Source organism: Bos taurus, chromosome 1, assembly GCF_002263795.3.
Source record: "Bos taurus isolate L1 Dominette 01449 registration number 42190680 breed Hereford chromosome 1, ARS-UCD2.0, whole genome shotgun sequence".
Taxonomy (NCBI): Eukaryota; Metazoa; Chordata; class Mammalia; order Artiodactyla; family Bovidae; genus Bos; species Bos taurus.
This window is the reverse complement of record NC_037328.1, coordinates 130,865,344-130,882,961: the sequence shown is the minus strand read 5'-3', so window position 1 is coordinate 130,882,961 and position 17,618 is coordinate 130,865,344. Positions and strand designations below refer to the sequence as shown.

Genomic DNA, 17,618 nt, shown 5'->3' with positions numbered 1-17,618 from the left:
ACCATAACATCTCAGACTTCAAAATTGTGAACTTTTATTTTAATACAGTAATTCCTCCTTATAAGCTATGTAATAAGTATTTATCTTATTAATTATGTCACATTTTGGTTTTGGAATAGATTATGTCAAGTCTTATTGAAATGATTTTGTTTTATTGTGGGGATGTTTATGGGAGAGAGATTGAGAATTTCTTGTTCTTGTATTTTATTATCAAGCATGAAAATTGAAGCCCCTTTCCTTGTCCTTTGCCTAGACAGTTTTGATTACATGTTGCTTTTGTGTTGCTATGTTCCTTAAACAGACTTGATTTACTGTCATTAAGATAAGAGGCTTACATGTGTACCTGTCCTTGGAAATCAGTGTTAAAGACACTCACCGAGTCTGAGTTCCCTGTTGCTCTGCTCTGCTTCCCTTTCACTGCAGGATGCCACGGTGATACCGCACCTCATGGCGCTGCTTAGCAGGTCCCGCTACACCCAGGAGTACATCTGTCAGATCTTCTCACACTGCTGTAAAGTAAGAACCAGGATAACTGTTCTCTATAATGTAAACACTTGTATGCCCTCAGGAGATGTGCCTTCTTGGTATGTCCTCCTGGAGCTAATCTATACACATATAAGCAGACCTATGTATATAATTTCCCCTCTTTTTTTTTTTTTGACACAAATAGTAACAGACCATACATACTGTTCTGTACCTTGCATTTTTTACTTAACATTTTGAGGGATATTCCATATCAGTACATAAGGAGCTTCCTCTTTCTTTTTTAAAAAACAGATGAATAGTATTTTATTGTATAGATGTACAATAATTTATTCAACTTTTTTTCTACCATTGGGCATTTAGCTTGTTTCCAGTCTTGTGCAGTCAGTGCTGCAACAAATACCCTGTATGCAAGACATTTTTATAATTTACAAGCACCCTCATGCCACTAACAGAACTCAGCTTTCTTTTAGCCTGATAAGTAACATTTGCTAGCTCTGCTCAGGATTATCCATCAGTTTAAATAGTTAAATATAACTAGACTTCAGGAAACATTGTAGCATGTATAAACCCATGGAGCAGTGACAATAGTAATAGCCTAAAATGCAATATTGATTTCCCTACTGATACACTAACAACATGTGTCTTTGAAAACAACTGATCTGATGATCTCTGTATTGTCATTAATTATAAAAATTTTTTATTTTTGTATTGTTTACATACAAGCCTGAAGTTATAAGATTTGTAATAGCATTTTAAGACTGATCTACAAATTTGCATATACTAGTATCAATATGAAATAAATTTACATACTTTGGTCAGGGGAGATAAAGAGGTTTCTAAAACATTTGTTTTCTAAGCTAATCATCATTAAAGTTTTGAAATTCTCTCCTTGATTTATTAAGAAGCAAAAGAAGGCTAGTAAGAATATTGATTGAAACCCTAACTTCTAAGTTGTTGCCACTTCCTAAGCAGTTATTCAGATTTTGAGACCAATTATTTGGTGTTTAGTTTAGGAACATGAGGGCTTATGTACTTCCTACCTTGAGGAGACTGCTTCACTAACTCCAGGTTCATGCAGGTTGATTTGGAGAGATTCAAGAGAGACTTAATAAGAATAGAACAATAGTTCCTCCTCTTTAGTTGGCTCAGCTACTCATTCCTTCATTGTAATTGTTTTTACACAATCCTGTCTACAACCACAGAAGGAAGAGGTTCTTTTGTAACATATTTGCTGCAATTTGGACAAAGGATGTGAGGAATTAAAAGGTACAATGTCTTGTAAGCGATGGAGAACAGTATGTACAGAGAATTGCTTTGTGTTTCACCATAATTTCTAAACATAACTCCAAGACTGAAAACAATCTAAATGTCTAACTATCTGTGTATATATGTAGTATTTATATGGGGCCTCCTTGGTGGCTCAGTGGTAAAGAATCCACCTGCCAATGTAGACATCACAGGTTCAGTCTCTGGGTTGAGAAGGTCCCCTGGAGAAGGAAACTGGCAACCATTCCAGTTTTCTTGCCTGGGAAATCCCATGGACAGAGGAGTCTGGCAGGCTACAGTCCATGGGGTCACAAAAGAATCAGATACAACTTAGCAACTATACAACAAGTATTTATATATAGTATTTTTTATATATAAATATATAGTATTAGTTTACCATTTGTGTTAAAATGGGGGAAAGAATATACTTGGGTATTTGTTTGTATATATGTGAAATGTCTTGAAGAGTATAAAATAATCTATTAGTATTAGGTCACCTGAAAGTGGGGACAGATTGGCTGAATACAATGGGAGAGCAGTGAAGTACAGGGAGTAAAGGCAGCCCCCTGCCCACTTAGCTGTTCTGCTGAACATTACCTGTATATAAGTCAGCATGTTAAAATTTGTAAGCCAAGGCTAACTGAGGCTTATCTTCATAATTTATTCTAGTAATGTATTTATTAATAGGTAAGAAAAAAATGGATCAGATTCTTAGAAGACCCTTCTTTTCTTTGGCTTCCCCATCATAATCTCCACCACTACCCTTATAATGAATAAGCCAGAGACTCATGTTTCAAATGAGTCAATTCAAATAGAGCATTTAGAGCAGGCCCCACAGGTAGCAGATACCCAATAAGGAGTGCCTGTAATTGTAACTGCAGATGCATGGGTGAGAATGAGGTAGGAAAAGAATACACTTCAAGCCTGTGCCCTGGGAATGTCAGTATTTTCAGTTATTATAAAAGCAAGTTTGTACTGTTCTGAGTGGATATATACTGATAAATAATATCAAGAAGTTGTAGCCCTGGGAATGTCAGTATTTTCAGTTATTATAAAAGTAAGTTTGTACTGTTCTGAGTGGATATATACTGATAAATAATATCAAGAAGTTGTACTCTGGGAATTTGTCCTCATACCCTAAGAATCTGCACTGAGATGCAGCTTTACTAATATTCAACAAAACATTGTTTATAATAGTGAGACATTAGAAACTACTTAAAATATGTAATGGGGGTTTGCATGAGTAAACTGTGGAATATTATGTGGTGATTAGAAGTTAGAAAATGTATAGGATCAATTAAACTTCAATTTTTTAAATGTGTGAAAATTAAGACAGAAATTGCTGTTTGTTTGTTTTTTTTAAGTACTCTTAATAATAGATACGGAGAAGGCAATGGCACCCCACTCAAGTACTCTTGCCTGGAAGATCCCATGGATGGAGGAGCCTGGAAGGCTGCAGTCCATGAGGTCGCTGAGGGTCGGACACGACTGAGCAATTTCCCTTTCACTTTTCACTTTCATGCATTGGAGAAGGAAATGGCAACCCACTCCAGTGTTCTTGCCTGGAGAATCCCAGGGATGGGGGAGCCTGGTGGGCTGCTGTCTATGGGGTCGCAGAGATTTGGACACGACTGAAGTGACTTAGCAGTAGCAGCAGCAGCAATAATAGATAAAATGTTTAGGAGCCTATAAAATAGAATATGGCTCTTTTACTACTCAGAGGTAATAAAATGCTAATCTTTCCACTTCAAATGATGGATATTTTGGTCTAAGAAAGAATGAGCATCTGTAAGATCGTTATTAGCTAAACAGTGAATTAGAGAAGCTAGTTTAAGAGCTCTTTTTCTACACTAGGAACTGGTTTCTTCTGTTGAATCCAGACAGATAGCCTACTTTTTGATGCTACACTTTTATGTCCTAAATAATGATAAACATGAAATACCATCCTTGTTTGGCTTTAATTGACTTTTCATTATTTGAGTGGATGGGTGGGATATAAAAGAAATGAATTAAGTACTGGGAAAATTGAAGCCTTGCATTAACCTTTAGTCACTTTGAAGATCTTCAATGAATTGATTAGTAGAAAACAGAGTCAGTAAAGAATAAAATACCTGAATTTTCCTATTTCTTCACCTACTAACTCTAAGAAGTAGTAATTTTAAAAGAAATGAGAGAGAAAGAGAACTAAAACATGTTTACTTCCCAGTTACAGAGTGTTGTTTCCCACCAGCCACTGCTCAGACCTCCCTGATGTGTGGAGGTAGCTTGGGCTCTGGTCCAGTTTCTCTTGCAGCTGATTAGTTTTAGACTTCCTCTGACTAAGTCATCAGTCTTAAGTTATAAGAATGACTACACTGTCTCCTTGGGCATAGGAGATAAGGGTGTGCAAGTGAAATGCAAAATTTGGAGTGCTTCTATTGCTGTAATGATGAGGGCCAACGTCAGAATATTCTGTGCCCCCTTCCTTATTCTGGGGAGGTAAGGGGCCAGCGAGCCGTTCTAGAGAACTGAGATGAGAGGTAAACTGTGACGGCCCTTTGCAGGACTAAAAACAGTGTCTACCCTGCTCTTTGGGAATGGGTTTATACAAATGTAGAACTGAAAATCCTACATTGCAATGAATGTGGTTTTCCCCTTTTAAGTAAATGTATTATTGGAATGAATTATTACTCTTCTTAATGTATTTTCTCTTTTCTTACAGGGTCCAGATCATCAAACAATTTTATTTAACCATGGTGCAGTTCAGAATATTGCTCACCTACTAACCTCAGTATCTTACAAAGTAAGATGTTAAAAATTATGGCCTGATTTTTATGTTTTATTTTTAGTTTTTAGAGTCTTGGTCTGGAAAGAGGCCCACATATTTTGTTGTTTCTTTGGTAGATATTGTGATCAAGAATCGTATTTTACCACTAAAATGTTGTGAGGCATTGTTTTTCCTACAGAATGCTTTTAAAAGCAATCTACCTTGCCTTTCCTTTTTTTTTTTTTTTTCTTTTTTTAGGATATGGTTGTGGTATAAATTGCTACTGAGTTTTACTTGTGATCATTAGTAATCTCTTCTGGTATGGTGTCAGTGCCAAAGTTGCATGTACCTTGAAGTATGTAGGAGCACTGGCTCACTTGCTAGATTAGGAAAGACTTTGGATTGATTTCCTATTTGAAATCTTTATTTAACCACATTGACTCAAACTTCCAGCATGGTGGTGGTAGTTTAATTGCTAAGTCATGTCCAACTCTTGCAACCCCATGGACTGTGGCCTGCCAGGCTCCTCTATCTGTGGGATTTCCCAGGCAGGCATACCGAAGTGGGTTGCTGTTTCCTTCTCCAAAACTTATAGCATATACCCACATATACATTGACATTTAAAATGTGTTCTATTTTTTATTTTGAGTTAAAAAAAATCAAGGGTTTTCAGATGTGTTAATTTAATTTCTTTACTATCTTTTATATACAGGTAAGCAGTATCATGATACTCTGTCAGGCATTTAGTTAAAACTTTGATCGTTTCATTATTGTCCCATTGGTAAGTTGTAGCAAATATTGGGACATTGTCTTTCTTGTGTCACATTAGAACTAAGTATGGTAGGAATTTCTTTTAGAGCAGAGAAGCAGTCATTCTTGTTTTCTATCCATTTATGCTGATCCTAGTCTGCTGTTGTGGTCCTTAGCTTTATTGAAGGTATGGCCTGCTAATATGTATGTTTTCCCTACCCCAGACATCCAGAGTTATTAATAGATCTTGGTGAAGATCTCGGAAGGATAGGAATGGGGACTGGAACCAGCTTGAAACTAGCTAGAGGCAAGGGGAAGAAGTATATGCTAGAACTGCTTCCTCTGCTCTACACAGAGCATTATAGGCTGAGACCAGTCAGCACTTATACATCAACAAACAGTTGCTGGGGTGGTGATCTACTGCTCTTCTTTTCCATCCTCTAGCTTCATTAATTCCCCTAGTTCTTCCTCCATTTCTTTCTTTTCTTTTCCACACTAGACTTCCTTATCTACTACGACAAGTTACAGGTTGTGGAAGGAAAAAGGTTTTGATAACTACTCTTGCCAAGGTTTGCTCCACTGACAAAGTGTCATGAACATATTCTAGGTTCCACCTGTGGGCTTGTGCTTGTGCTGCAGAGCATCACCCAAGTGAGGGACAGGGCTTCCTCACATCCCAGCTACCTATCCTGCCACTCTCAGGCTCCACAGAAGAACCTTAGTCAGACTTAGAAGTAAGGATTAGGTCATTTGGTGAAAACTGAACAGAAAAAAGGAAAACTAACAACTTAATAAACTGTGTCGTGTATGGTCAAAAATTTGAGCCTAGGTGTCATCCCAGACCAGTTACCTAGTTTTGAGGTATAGTAGCATAATTCATGGAGAAGGCAATGGCATCCCACTCCAGTACTCTTGCCTGGAAAATCCCATGGATGGAGGAGCCTGGTGGGCCGCAGTCCATGGGATCGCTAAGAGTCGGACACGACTGAGTGACTTCACTTTCACGCATTGGAGAAGGAAATGGCAACCCACTCCAGTGTTCTTGCCTGGAGAATCCCAGGGACGGGGAGCCTGGTGGGCTGCTGTCTCTGGGGTCGCACAGAGTCAGACATGACTGAAGCGACTTAGCAGCAGCAGCAGCAGCAGCATAATTCATACAGGCTTCCCTGATGGCTCAGTGGTAAAGAATCCACCTGCTAATGCAGAAGATACAGGTTTGATCCCTGAGTTGGGAAGATCCCCTGGAGAAGGAAATGGCAACCCATTCCAGTATTCTTATCTGGGAAATCCCATGGACAGAGGAGCCTGTCAGGCTACTGTCCATGGGGTCGCAAAGAGTCGAACATGACTTAGCAACCAAACAAAAACAACAAAACGCAATTCATAAGTATTTCGAAAGTTGAATTAGTCCTCTTTTGAACTTTTTTATAACTTTCTTTCCTGTTCTCTTCCCTCACTTCAAACTATAAGAGTACTTTTTTTGGTCTTCTCTTCAGTTCTCTGGTTTGCAATTTGGGAATAAGAAATGTCTCACTTGAAAAGCAATTAGTTATTATTGTTATTAAGTTCCTTTTGCCTTATCAACATTGTATTTTTTACAGCATTCTTTTTAAATTTGATTGGGATTTATCTAATTCAGTTTTAGTTGCTACTTCTTTCCTGTTCTTTCTTTTCCATTATTTCAAAATTAATTTTAACTTTTTATAATTAATTTTAATTTACTGTACTCTTCAGGTATACAAGTCTTGTTTTTATTCCCTCAAACCCTTCCTTTAGTACTCCAAGCAGATTTAAATAGTTATTTCTTCAGAAGACTTTAGAATCTGAGAGATTAAAATTCGTATTTGCAAAATTAAAATAAATACTTTGTTTATTTTTATAGGTTCGAATGCAAGCACTGAAATGCTTCTCAGTTTTAGCTTTTGAAAACCCCCAGGTATCGATGACCCTGGTAAATGGTAGGCTGGAACTTTCAGTGGCACCTACATGATTTAATTTATGAACTTTGTAGATGTAAAAAATTCCTTACTCCTTGTTACTTGTTTTATTTCTAGTTTTGGTTGATGGAGAGTTGTTACCACAGATTTTTGTGAAGATGTTACAGAGGGATAAGCCCATTGAGATGCAGCTGACATCGGCAAAATGGTAAAAGTGAAGATGGTGTGGGAGAACGATCCAGCTTCACCTGTCTACTGTGGGGAGAGAGACAGCGCTTTTCCTGTCTACCGTGGACGGCCTAGTCAGCTCACTCTCAATCCCCATCTTGTTTGGGGATTTTGAAGTTTGACAGTCATGGGATTATGTCATCTTCTTAAATCGTTATGGTTTTTTACTCAGTTTGCATGCAGAACAAGAACTCTCATAACATCTAAGACTGCCTACAGGAAATTACTTCAGTACATTCCCTTCTCCTTGTATTTCAGTTGAAATAAGACAGAATTAGATCAGATTTAACCAACACAGATTATGCTAAGTATTGTCAGGAGAATATAAAGAAACAGAATTAGTTGAAGTTGATAACCAAGGCATGATTTCAGAGAATGTGACTTCTTCCTCTTTAGAAAAACAAAACAAAGATTCTCATAGAGACCATTTATAAAATAGTTTTTTAAAGTTCTTATTAGCACAGTTCCTGGCTCATGTAAGCATTCAATACATGTTAATTCTGTAATTATCAATTCATTACCAGATAGAGTTAATACCTGTTGTGTAGGGTTCTGTGCTAAGTGAATGGTTTAGTTCCAATATTTAAGAAGCTATGGCTCTAATATTTTGGCCCAGATGAGGAATTTTCAGTGAATCATCCTTGCATCATGAATTTTCTGTTTTCTGTTTATTTATGTGGTTTGTGTTTTTTGTTCATCTGCTTTTTGTCTTCAAAGCAGCATTTGCCTTTTTGTTAGTAAGGTAATGGTCTCATGGAACTGGCTTCAAACAACAATGCAGTAACAAATCTTAAGATAATGATAACAGTAATAAAGAATTTAACTCCTACAATATAAGTAAGGAATTTTACTGATTTGTTTAAAGCTTTCCCTCAAAGCCATAACATGGGATATTTTATTTAATTTTTTTCCCTCCTGAAAAGGAATCTAATTCAAAATGGACATTCATTAATTTAAGTGCTTAATGTTCAGTACTTGCTTAGAGAGGAGAAAGTAATTTTATTCTTATTCAAAGTCAGATATAATTGTGAAGGTAAATTGTTTTTCAAAAGAAGCAAATCATTAACTAATTCTCAAAGCCACTACTGTTAACATCTGACTAGTTAGTTAGTATCTTAGGGATAGCTGTAAGTATTACAAGTTAAATGCTTCTTCTGTGATAATTCTACTGTTATTAGATTTGAAATATCCCAATTTAACCTCATTTAAACTTAGATACTTTGTTGACTTTATATTTTACTTAAAAATTTTTTCCTTATTGTTATGGAAAATTTCAAACATAAGAAGTATAGAGAAAGGTATAAAGGACTCAAGTGTGCCCAACACCTCGCTTTAATGTTTATCCACTCATTTGGCCATTTAGTTTTGAAACAATTTTGTAGGTATTTTAAAAATATCTGGCTTACTGTCTGCATATATCAGATAGTTTTGTTTAATTAACAGAATCTCAGGTAAGAAAGTGTCAAAACCTTCTCCCTCACAATAACTAAGAGTAGTTGTCTTTTTTCTCCTCTATAATATCTTAAAAGCAAGTAGAGTTTTTTTGTTTTTTTTTAAATTTTAAAATACTAGCAAAAACTTACTTTCTGCCATCTTATTCCAGTTTAACTTACATGTGTAGAGCTGGAGCAATTCGGACAGATGACAACTGTATTGTATTAAAGGTGAGCTAATTAATTCTTTCTAAAAACGTGAAAATTACCCAGCTATTTAAGCGTTGGCTGTAAATATTGATATTCCTTTTTCCTTTTACATATTTATCACTACGGCATTTGAACACAGCAAGAAATAATATTAAAACATAATGCTCTTCAACGGGATAACTTGTAGTTTTTAAAAATTGGTTTTAGATGTGTTTTGAAAGTCAAAGTAAATCTTTATGTGTCAAATTTTTCACTTTTATGGTAATTAGAAGGATGTAAATACTATAAAAATATGTAAGATTCAAGTTAAATAGAAAATATATTTTAATACTTGATTTTCATTGTTTTCAACACAGTTTTGTAGGTAAAGCAGTTTGCTAACTCTTCAGATGAAGACTTAATTTCACCCTCATGGCAGACAATAAAAAGGCATAATGAGAAAGAATAAGAAAATAACACTTGAAAGCAATCATCATTATTGTGGTGTGTCAGATGCAACTAGAACTCAGAAAAGCCCAGATGAAAGACTAGCCCTAAAAGTCCTAAGACCTGGATTCTGGTTTTAGCACTTCCACCAGTGACTGGGTTGGTAGCCTTGGGCACATCCCTTATTCTTTTGGTGCCTCTGAGTCCTAATTATGAAAATGGGAGCAATAATTCCTGCTTATCTATCCCATAGGGTTGAGAATAATAATAATACATTAAATGCAGTAAACTTCTTATTAACTCTAAAGAACAGAATAGCTGTAAATAGTGTGTCATTTTGTGAGTGTGAAATCTCTCATTATCTGTGTTCAAAATGAACCCAAGGATAAAAGACCATTAAGAAGATTAATGTTTCCTTTAGTCTTTGGTGAAGCAGACAGTTGATGTAATGAGATCTGAGGACCCCTAAGTAGGTAGCCCTGCATAGAGCACTGAGGGCTTCCACATCCTTACTTAACTGCTCTATCCCTACTTTTCTTTCTCATTGATAAACTTGTTTAATAGTATCTTCTTTGGATAGTAGTTGTGAGTATTAAATTCAATAATCCATGAATTTATGGTATTGAAAATGTTGGTAACTATTCAAAGGAAAATAAGAATAAGGCTTTCTTCTTGGAAGCCTAGGGTTATATCTTAAAGATGGAATCAACCTGATAAGAGATCAATAGTGAACAATGAAGTGCTGAACTCTGTGGTAAAGCTATGATAGGAACTTAGAACAAAACATAGTTGACTGTGGCTGTAGAGGAAAGCTTCATGTAATTCTAACGTTTCAGTTTCTATTTCCATATCAACCTTTAAAGTTAATTCTTCAGCCTTAGAAATATAAACATGGGATATTTTTAGTGAGAACCTAATGTAGGGCTTCCCACGTAGCTCAGTCAGTAAAGCATCTGCCTGCAATGTGGGAGACCTGGGTTCAATTCCTGCATCAGGAAGTTCCCCTGGAGAAGGAAATGGCAACCTACTCCAGTATTCTTGCCTGGAGAATCCCATGGACAGAGGAGCCTGGCAGGCTACAGTTCCTGGGATTGCCAGAGTTGGACATGACTTAGCGCTATCTTTATCTTTATCTTAAGGTAGGTTAATTACCAAGCCAAGATTTTCAAAGGACCTCAGAAGTAAAACTGATATCACAGTCATTCCAGGGAGTTCTTTGGAGAACCAAGGAACTGTGATTGGTACAGTTCACTTGGATTAGAGGAGAACTGGTAGAATCTGAGCAATTGGGAAGATCACTGAATTTTTAAAGCTGTATTTTGTCTTTGTAATCTCTAAACAAAAAATTGAAAGTCATCCCAGCCATATCACACTCATTAAGGAAAAGATTCTGGAGTAGGAAATGGCAACCTATTCCAGTATTCTTGCCCAGAAAATTCCATGGAGAGAGGAGCCTGGCAGACTGCAGTCCATGGGGTCACAAAGAGTCGGACACGACTGAACACAAGGAAAAGATAGCATGCTTTTTCTATGGCAAAATTTTTCCTAATTAAACTGCTGAATTATTTTAGGTAAATAAATACATAGGGCAGAAGCATCAGCAGTGATATATTAGGGATTCTTGAATGTCTTTTGTAAGGTTGTATGATAAAGCTTCAGTCTCATCAATCACAAAAGCCTAAAATATATGTGAGTTTAGTGTGCCAGTGTAAATGATTAATGCGCACTGAATTTTGTTTTTACATTCCAAAACAAATCCTTTTATTCTCTGAAAGTCTTTATTGAAATATTTGATTACCAACATGACTCCCAGTAAAAACCATTGGGTTGATTTAGTTACTGTATGATCTCCATCATGCTTTTTCCCTTTACCAAAAAAGCAAATAATTAATTTCACTCCTTCCAGACATTGCCTTGTTTGGTTCGAATGTGCAGTAAGGAGAGGTTACTAGAGGAGAGAGTTGAAGGAGCTGAGACACTCGCCTATCTGATTGAACCAGATGTTGAGCTGCAGAGAATTGCTAGCATTACTGATCACCTCATTGCCATGCTTGCTGATTACTTCAAGTATCCCAGCTCTGTGAGTGCCATCACTGATATTAAAAGGGTATGTTCTCTTTTCCTTTTCAGCAGCTCGAGAGAGGGATTTTTAAAAAGATTTTCTTACTGTTCACTACTTTGAACCACTTGATAAATTACAGTTCAAAGCCCTTATAAATAAAGAAATCTTTTACTTTTGGTAAGAAAGATGATGTTGCTTTATGAGTTTTTGAATTCATCTGTTAAGTTTTTTAGTAAGGAGGTAATCAAGAAATTTAATCCCTGATTCCCACCTAACCCCAAAATAGTAGGGTCTCTAAGCTAGGGTTATTGACATTATATCAACATCCTCATCCTTTTCAAGGTTCCAGAATCATCTCTGTTGCTATATTCTCATTCTTTAGAACAAAGATAATCTTCTGTTCCAGAAGACTGAGTGGCTTTATTTTACTCTCTGCCACTGTTTTTTCCTATCTTTTCTAATTTTTGCCATCTCCTCTTTCTTTTCTGCAGTTTCATACTGTGTTTTGGGCCTGGTAGTTGACAGTAAAGCACCACCTAACCTGTAGTTTGACAGCATCAAGGACCAAATTGTGCTAACTTTTTCTCAAACTATCAGTGCCTTAGAATGGTAGATATTCTTTTTGGCTTTGTTTTTCTCAATCTGTTTGTCATATGCACTTCTCTAAGCATGAGAGATAAACATTCTGTTAGAGAAAGTTTATTTAAGGAGGTCATAGTAGAGAGAGCATTGCCTCTTAAATGGTAACCAGTACTGTTTCACATATGTGACTGTGTTTTTAATGCCACTGGTCCCAATGGTAAATTTTTAAAACTGTTCTTTTGACCTCTCCCCTGCCCTTGGGTTTCAAAAAACTTCATCTGGTAGGCAACTGTTCTTTTGGCATTTAACACTAAAAATAAAACAAACTATTAAGGGTATACCTTTCTCTGTCTCAGAAAGAGCCTAGAATAACTTTCATTGATATTTGTATTTATGTACTCTGCCCTTTATACATTAAAGTTTTGTGCCTACCCTTCCTTCAGTATAGCTCAGTTGATAAAGAATTCACCTGGAATGCAGGCGACCCCAGTTCAATTCCTGGGTCAGGAAGATCCTCTGGAAAAGGGATAGGCTACCCACTCCAGTATTCTTGGGCTTCCCTCGTGGCTCAGCTGGTAAAGAATCCACCTGCAATATGGCAGACCTGGGTTCTATCCCTGGGTTGGGATGATCCCCTGGAGAAGGGAAAGGCTACCCACTTGAAGTATTCTGGCCTAGAGAATTCTATGGACTGTATAATCCATGGGGTCGCAAAGAATCGGACACGACTAAGCCGCTTTCACTTTCATTTCCCTCAATAGTATTGTTTTTCTGGCAGAAGTGGTAGATTATATTGAGCCATCTTGCCTTGTCTGTTTTCCCTCTGACCACTTGCTCAAACTGACACAGTACTTCTCAGTACAAACATATATGAGCAAGTCCTAACTATAGCCTCATGAACCCCTTTAGTTGACCATCCCAGCAAGGCAAATAGAACACTTTGATGGATACGAGAGTGAACAAACAGTTATAAGAACTTCTAGCCTACATATGTGCAAAACTAACTGGTATATAGATTATCCCTTCTCCTAGGGTTTTTCCATCACAATAAAACTGGAATAATAATGGCTTTTAAAAATCTCCTAAACCTAAGTATTAGTTTGTTTTGTCATCTTTATTTTTGATACAGTGGTTTCTGACATAGAAGTGTGGATACTAGACCGAAAAGGGACTTTTTGCATATTAATAAATGTGTGATTTTCACGATACTTTATTTAAGTCCAAGTCAGTATTCTAGTGAGTTATGACTGGAAAGTAGTTAAGACATAAGAACACATATTTTAGAACTTACACATCAAAATGAATATTGTATATTGGGAGATTCCTCCCATAAACCATCTGTGCCTGCTTTGATCAAGATATTTTTGGAGCTACGTTAAGAATTGCCTTTAGAACCACCCCATCTGAGTTTCAGTTTTTTTTTACTGTGGAGTTTTTGTTGTAGTTGCTACTCTAAATGACATTACCCAGCTGGGTTTCTCCAACTTCACACACAATGACAATTAAAACTCTCTTAGTTGATGAAAATATGTTATTGTCAAGATTTGCTTGCTTGTATGCCATTCAGTTCTTTAGGAATTTTCAAAAGAGGGTCTCAGAATATTATGAACAACACCTACATCTTTGCATAAGGCTGAAGTTTTCCAAGGCAACTTATTTGGGAAAAGTTGCCGTCATTTGGATGAATAAGTTATATCTCTTAGTTGTGAAATTATTTATTGATATGCCTTATAAATTTACTGGTTCGTATTTAGTCACTGAAAGTGTCCTAAGAACATACTTCTTTTTTATCTTTTTGGTAGTTTGGTGATAAATCAGGTATTTGGAAGAACTGATAACTGAGAAAGCCAGTTATGCATGTGAAAGACAGCATTAATTATTTCTTACCAGTAATTTTAATAAATGTATCCCAAAAAAGTCTCCTGAAAACAACTCTCAGATAGCTGTAATAGACAGATGGTAATGATTACCATTTTCTGTTGTTTATTAAGTATTTTTACAAAGATTTTCCTGCTTCTAAAAAGCTTTTTAAATGCTGACATTTGGCTAGCACTATTAATGTTTGGGAAAACCTTCTCAAAGATTGCAGCAGCACTCAAGTTATCAGCTGTATTCTAGGTCTGGAAAGGCCTAAGTATGCCATGTTGGTGAGAGCATTTCAAAGAGCTGGTGGGGAATTCTCTGGTTGTCCAGTGGTTAGAACTCCACGCTTCCATTGCTGGGGGCACAGAGTCAATCTCTGGTTGGGGAACTAAGATTCCACATGCCATGGCCAAAAAAAAAACCAACTGGTGCAAGCAAGCATCGGTGCCACTAAAGAAACTGAATTTTTAGGGCTCAAAGATCACAAAGGTTTTTCATATACTAGTGTTATCACATTTTAGACAGAAGCAAACTGCAAGAATTCCAGGTCTTCCTGACACAGACCCAGTAAGGTCTTAGTCATATGTGAGCCAAACGCCAAAATAACCAGCACTAATATGTTAGTAGCTGTTAAGCATTATTTTTTCTTCAACTCTATTAGTTTTATTGAAAATTTAATTTGTGGACTGGGTTGGAACACATCTTTTTTTCCTCCTGTAGCTTGATCATGACTTAAAGCATGCTCATGAACTTCGCCAGGCTGCATTCAAGCTCTATGCCTCTCTTGGAGCAAACGATGAAGACATCCGGAAGAAGGTGAGTCTGGGAGAGGGGCGTCCCCCAGTCCTGACAGCCAGCAGGCAGGGAGTGACGTCAACCTGAAAGTCGTGGTGAAGAGCACTAACAGTGACTGTTTGAATATAATAAAACAGAGTGACTAAAGGCATAATTGAAGAATGAATGGGACCCGGATTTGGGGGGTTGTTTGTTTTTTTAGAACATAGAGTGGCATGGCCGTGCTGGAATGACAAATAACCGGCGTGCTTTTTTGTGTCATTAATATGGATTATTATGTTGCACATTTTTGCATGTGTTCTGATAAAAACCAATTCTAGCACTGTGAAGCTTCAGATACCTTGAAAGACCTAACACTAGAATTGTAAATGTTATTTATGGAAATCCTTTCCAATGCCATTGAGAAATTCATATCTCTATTGTATATTGTTCTTTGATATGTGGCTTAGTTATGTTTTGATTTTTTTTGCTACTGTGCAAGTTTGATGTGAATAAAATCTTTGTGGAATAATGATTTTATGTTTAGTGAGTGGTCATCTGAATTTTCCAGCTCCCAAAAAATGTATCACTGGTATAGCACCTTATGTTATTGCAGTCTAGTCCAACACTGAGCTCATGTTCTTCATGAGAATAGTTCTAAGCAGGGAGTAAAGTATTGTAAGCTCTGATCTGGCTCCCTCTACAGACCAAAATGCTGGAGCTTACTACACACAAAAATGTATAATCTAATAAATTATACACAAGACTTTAGGAACATCAGTAAATTAATTCATATGTTCTGTCTTGATGAACCATAGCAGAAAGCAAAATGTGGCAGTTTACTAAATCTTCCCATCCTGTGTATTGGTATTTTAAGGAGCCCTGAGAGAGAAATCACAAGTGTTGGGACTTTAACATGATTTAGAGAGGTAATTTGGGCTTGTAGAGAGAGAAGTATGTAATTAACTATAGGTTTATTAAAATAAATTGGACCACTGTTGGAGATAATTGAAATTAATAGCAGTAAGATTAGATATGTAAGTAGCTTTGATTTAAAATCTGTGCAGAAAACACAACTAAGCTGAATGTTTTCCATGTACCTCAATTTAGTTCAGTTAACAAGATGTTTTTGACTTGATATGTTTTAGTAAATATCTATGAAAATCCTTTTCAACACCTCTAAGCTTTAATTTGTAAACTGTTACTTCAAGGCAGACATACTAGTGGTATGATATTCCCTCTGTCTAAGCATGATTTATGGATATTGATGTTCATATGTTTCATTCAGTTTAGGAACATGGTATGTTGCCAAGGGGAGAGGCTTCTATGGCAATTCATATAGATAAAACATTCTAAAAATTGACGTGGACTATGTAACTTAAATACATAATGATTTGTTTGGGGATGGTTTAGTAGGGCCCAATGGAAAGAGAAGTATTTTACCCATTCTTTTAGCTCAAGAAGGCCATGCCATGGACTGAAAGGGAGATAGATAGATGGACCATAATGAGGGGAAATAGGATGTCCATTTGTACTTCTTTGTACTTTTTTGTTAATAAACTATTGTTTTGGAATTAATGACTTTAATTTGTGATATCGTGTTCTAGAAATACAACATAACAGTCTGGTGATTAGTAGTCTAAACTTGTATTTATAATGTGTATAATTTCCTGGTAAGGCTAAATCCTGATAATTGCTGTAGAAAGATGACAAATAAAGAATAAGTTATAATTATTATAGTTTTTTTTGTGTGTGCTGAAGAAAAGATACTGTGGTATGCTGATGTGATGGGGATTCTATAGAGTTTTTAGGAAGATATTTAACTTCTGGGGAATTAAGTGAATAATTTACAGTTCATAGCAACTACTGAAGAGAGAAATTGTAAACTGAAAAATATAAAATAATTTTGTGATAAAATCTGCATGAAAACAGTTCCTAGTGGAGAATTCTTATTTTCAGTGTATAAAAAATGATAAATGATAACTCTTCCTTTGAATGCATTTATTTCTATTCTATTTTTTGTTGAAATAATTATTTGGATAGATTTTTATTTACTTTCTCTATGAAATATTTATTTACTTTTTGCACTTATGCCTTAATGAACTTTGATTGTATTTCATTTTTTGGTGTAGATTCTTGAAGTACAATGTTTATTATTGTTTTATTTTTGATGCAATTTTCATACATGCCAAGATGGAATTTTAGTTTACTGAGTTAATGAGTGGGTAATCTCTGAAAGAGATTTCAAGGACTGTAGACCTATTTCCACCCCCTCCTTTTCCCTCACCCCAAATAAAAGCAACAAAAAGGCTTTATGTTTGCTCCAGGATACAAATAAGAGGTGTTCAATTGGTCTGCCCTTTAAATTGAAGATAGGAATGCGATTCAATAAATATAGGAAGTAACATATATCCCATTGCCTTTTTATGACCAGTTAAGGAAATGAGGCAGAATGAAGAAGAGAAAACTAGACCAGAGAACTAGAGACAGTGAGAGGTATACACAGAAGTAAAGGAGAAAGATACAGGCCTCCTTTCTTCATGGAATTATGGCTCTTTCTATCTTACTGCTTCTAAAGACCTCTTAAGGCCTGCTGTGATTTCATTTCTTGATACCTTCTCTCTGGGCCACACAGAATTAAGCTGAAGACTGAATATGACCTATAGGTCAGAGATGTACCAGTCCTGCTTTGAAGCAGTGTTGGTGTGTTCCCATTAAAAGTAACTGTGTAACAGTCCCAGAACCTCATAAGCACTCAATGAATATTGTTGAATGAATATATATAGAGAGAAATATAGAAATGAAAGTGCAGAAATCATATGCAGAGTGACATTTCCTTTAATACCTCTGGATCT

At 36.2% G+C, this 17,618-nt stretch overlaps 1 protein-coding gene across 5 annotated transcripts in view; it reads left to right on the top strand.

Moving 5' to 3' along the window:
• Positions 1-17,618, top strand: part of ARMC8 (armadillo repeat containing 8) — a 109,134-nt gene that overhangs the window by 48,044 nt on the left and 43,472 nt on the right. For 3 of the 5 annotated variants that reach the window (XM_005201885.5, XM_005201884.5, NM_001046458.2), the window contains 7 exons: positions 424-516; positions 4,454-4,534; positions 7,131-7,206; positions 7,303-7,393; positions 9,017-9,077; positions 11,389-11,589; positions 14,710-14,805. In XM_005201885.5, coding sequence (XP_005201942.1) covers positions 424-516; positions 4,454-4,534; positions 7,131-7,206; positions 7,303-7,393; positions 9,017-9,077; positions 11,389-11,589; positions 14,710-14,805 — 699 coding nt within the window. The remainder of the gene's footprint in view (positions 1-423; positions 517-4,453; positions 4,535-7,130; positions 7,207-7,302; positions 7,394-9,016; positions 9,078-11,388; positions 11,590-14,709; positions 14,806-17,618) is intronic. The other 2 variants (XM_024991103.2, XM_024991095.2) reach the window with 1 other exon arrangement.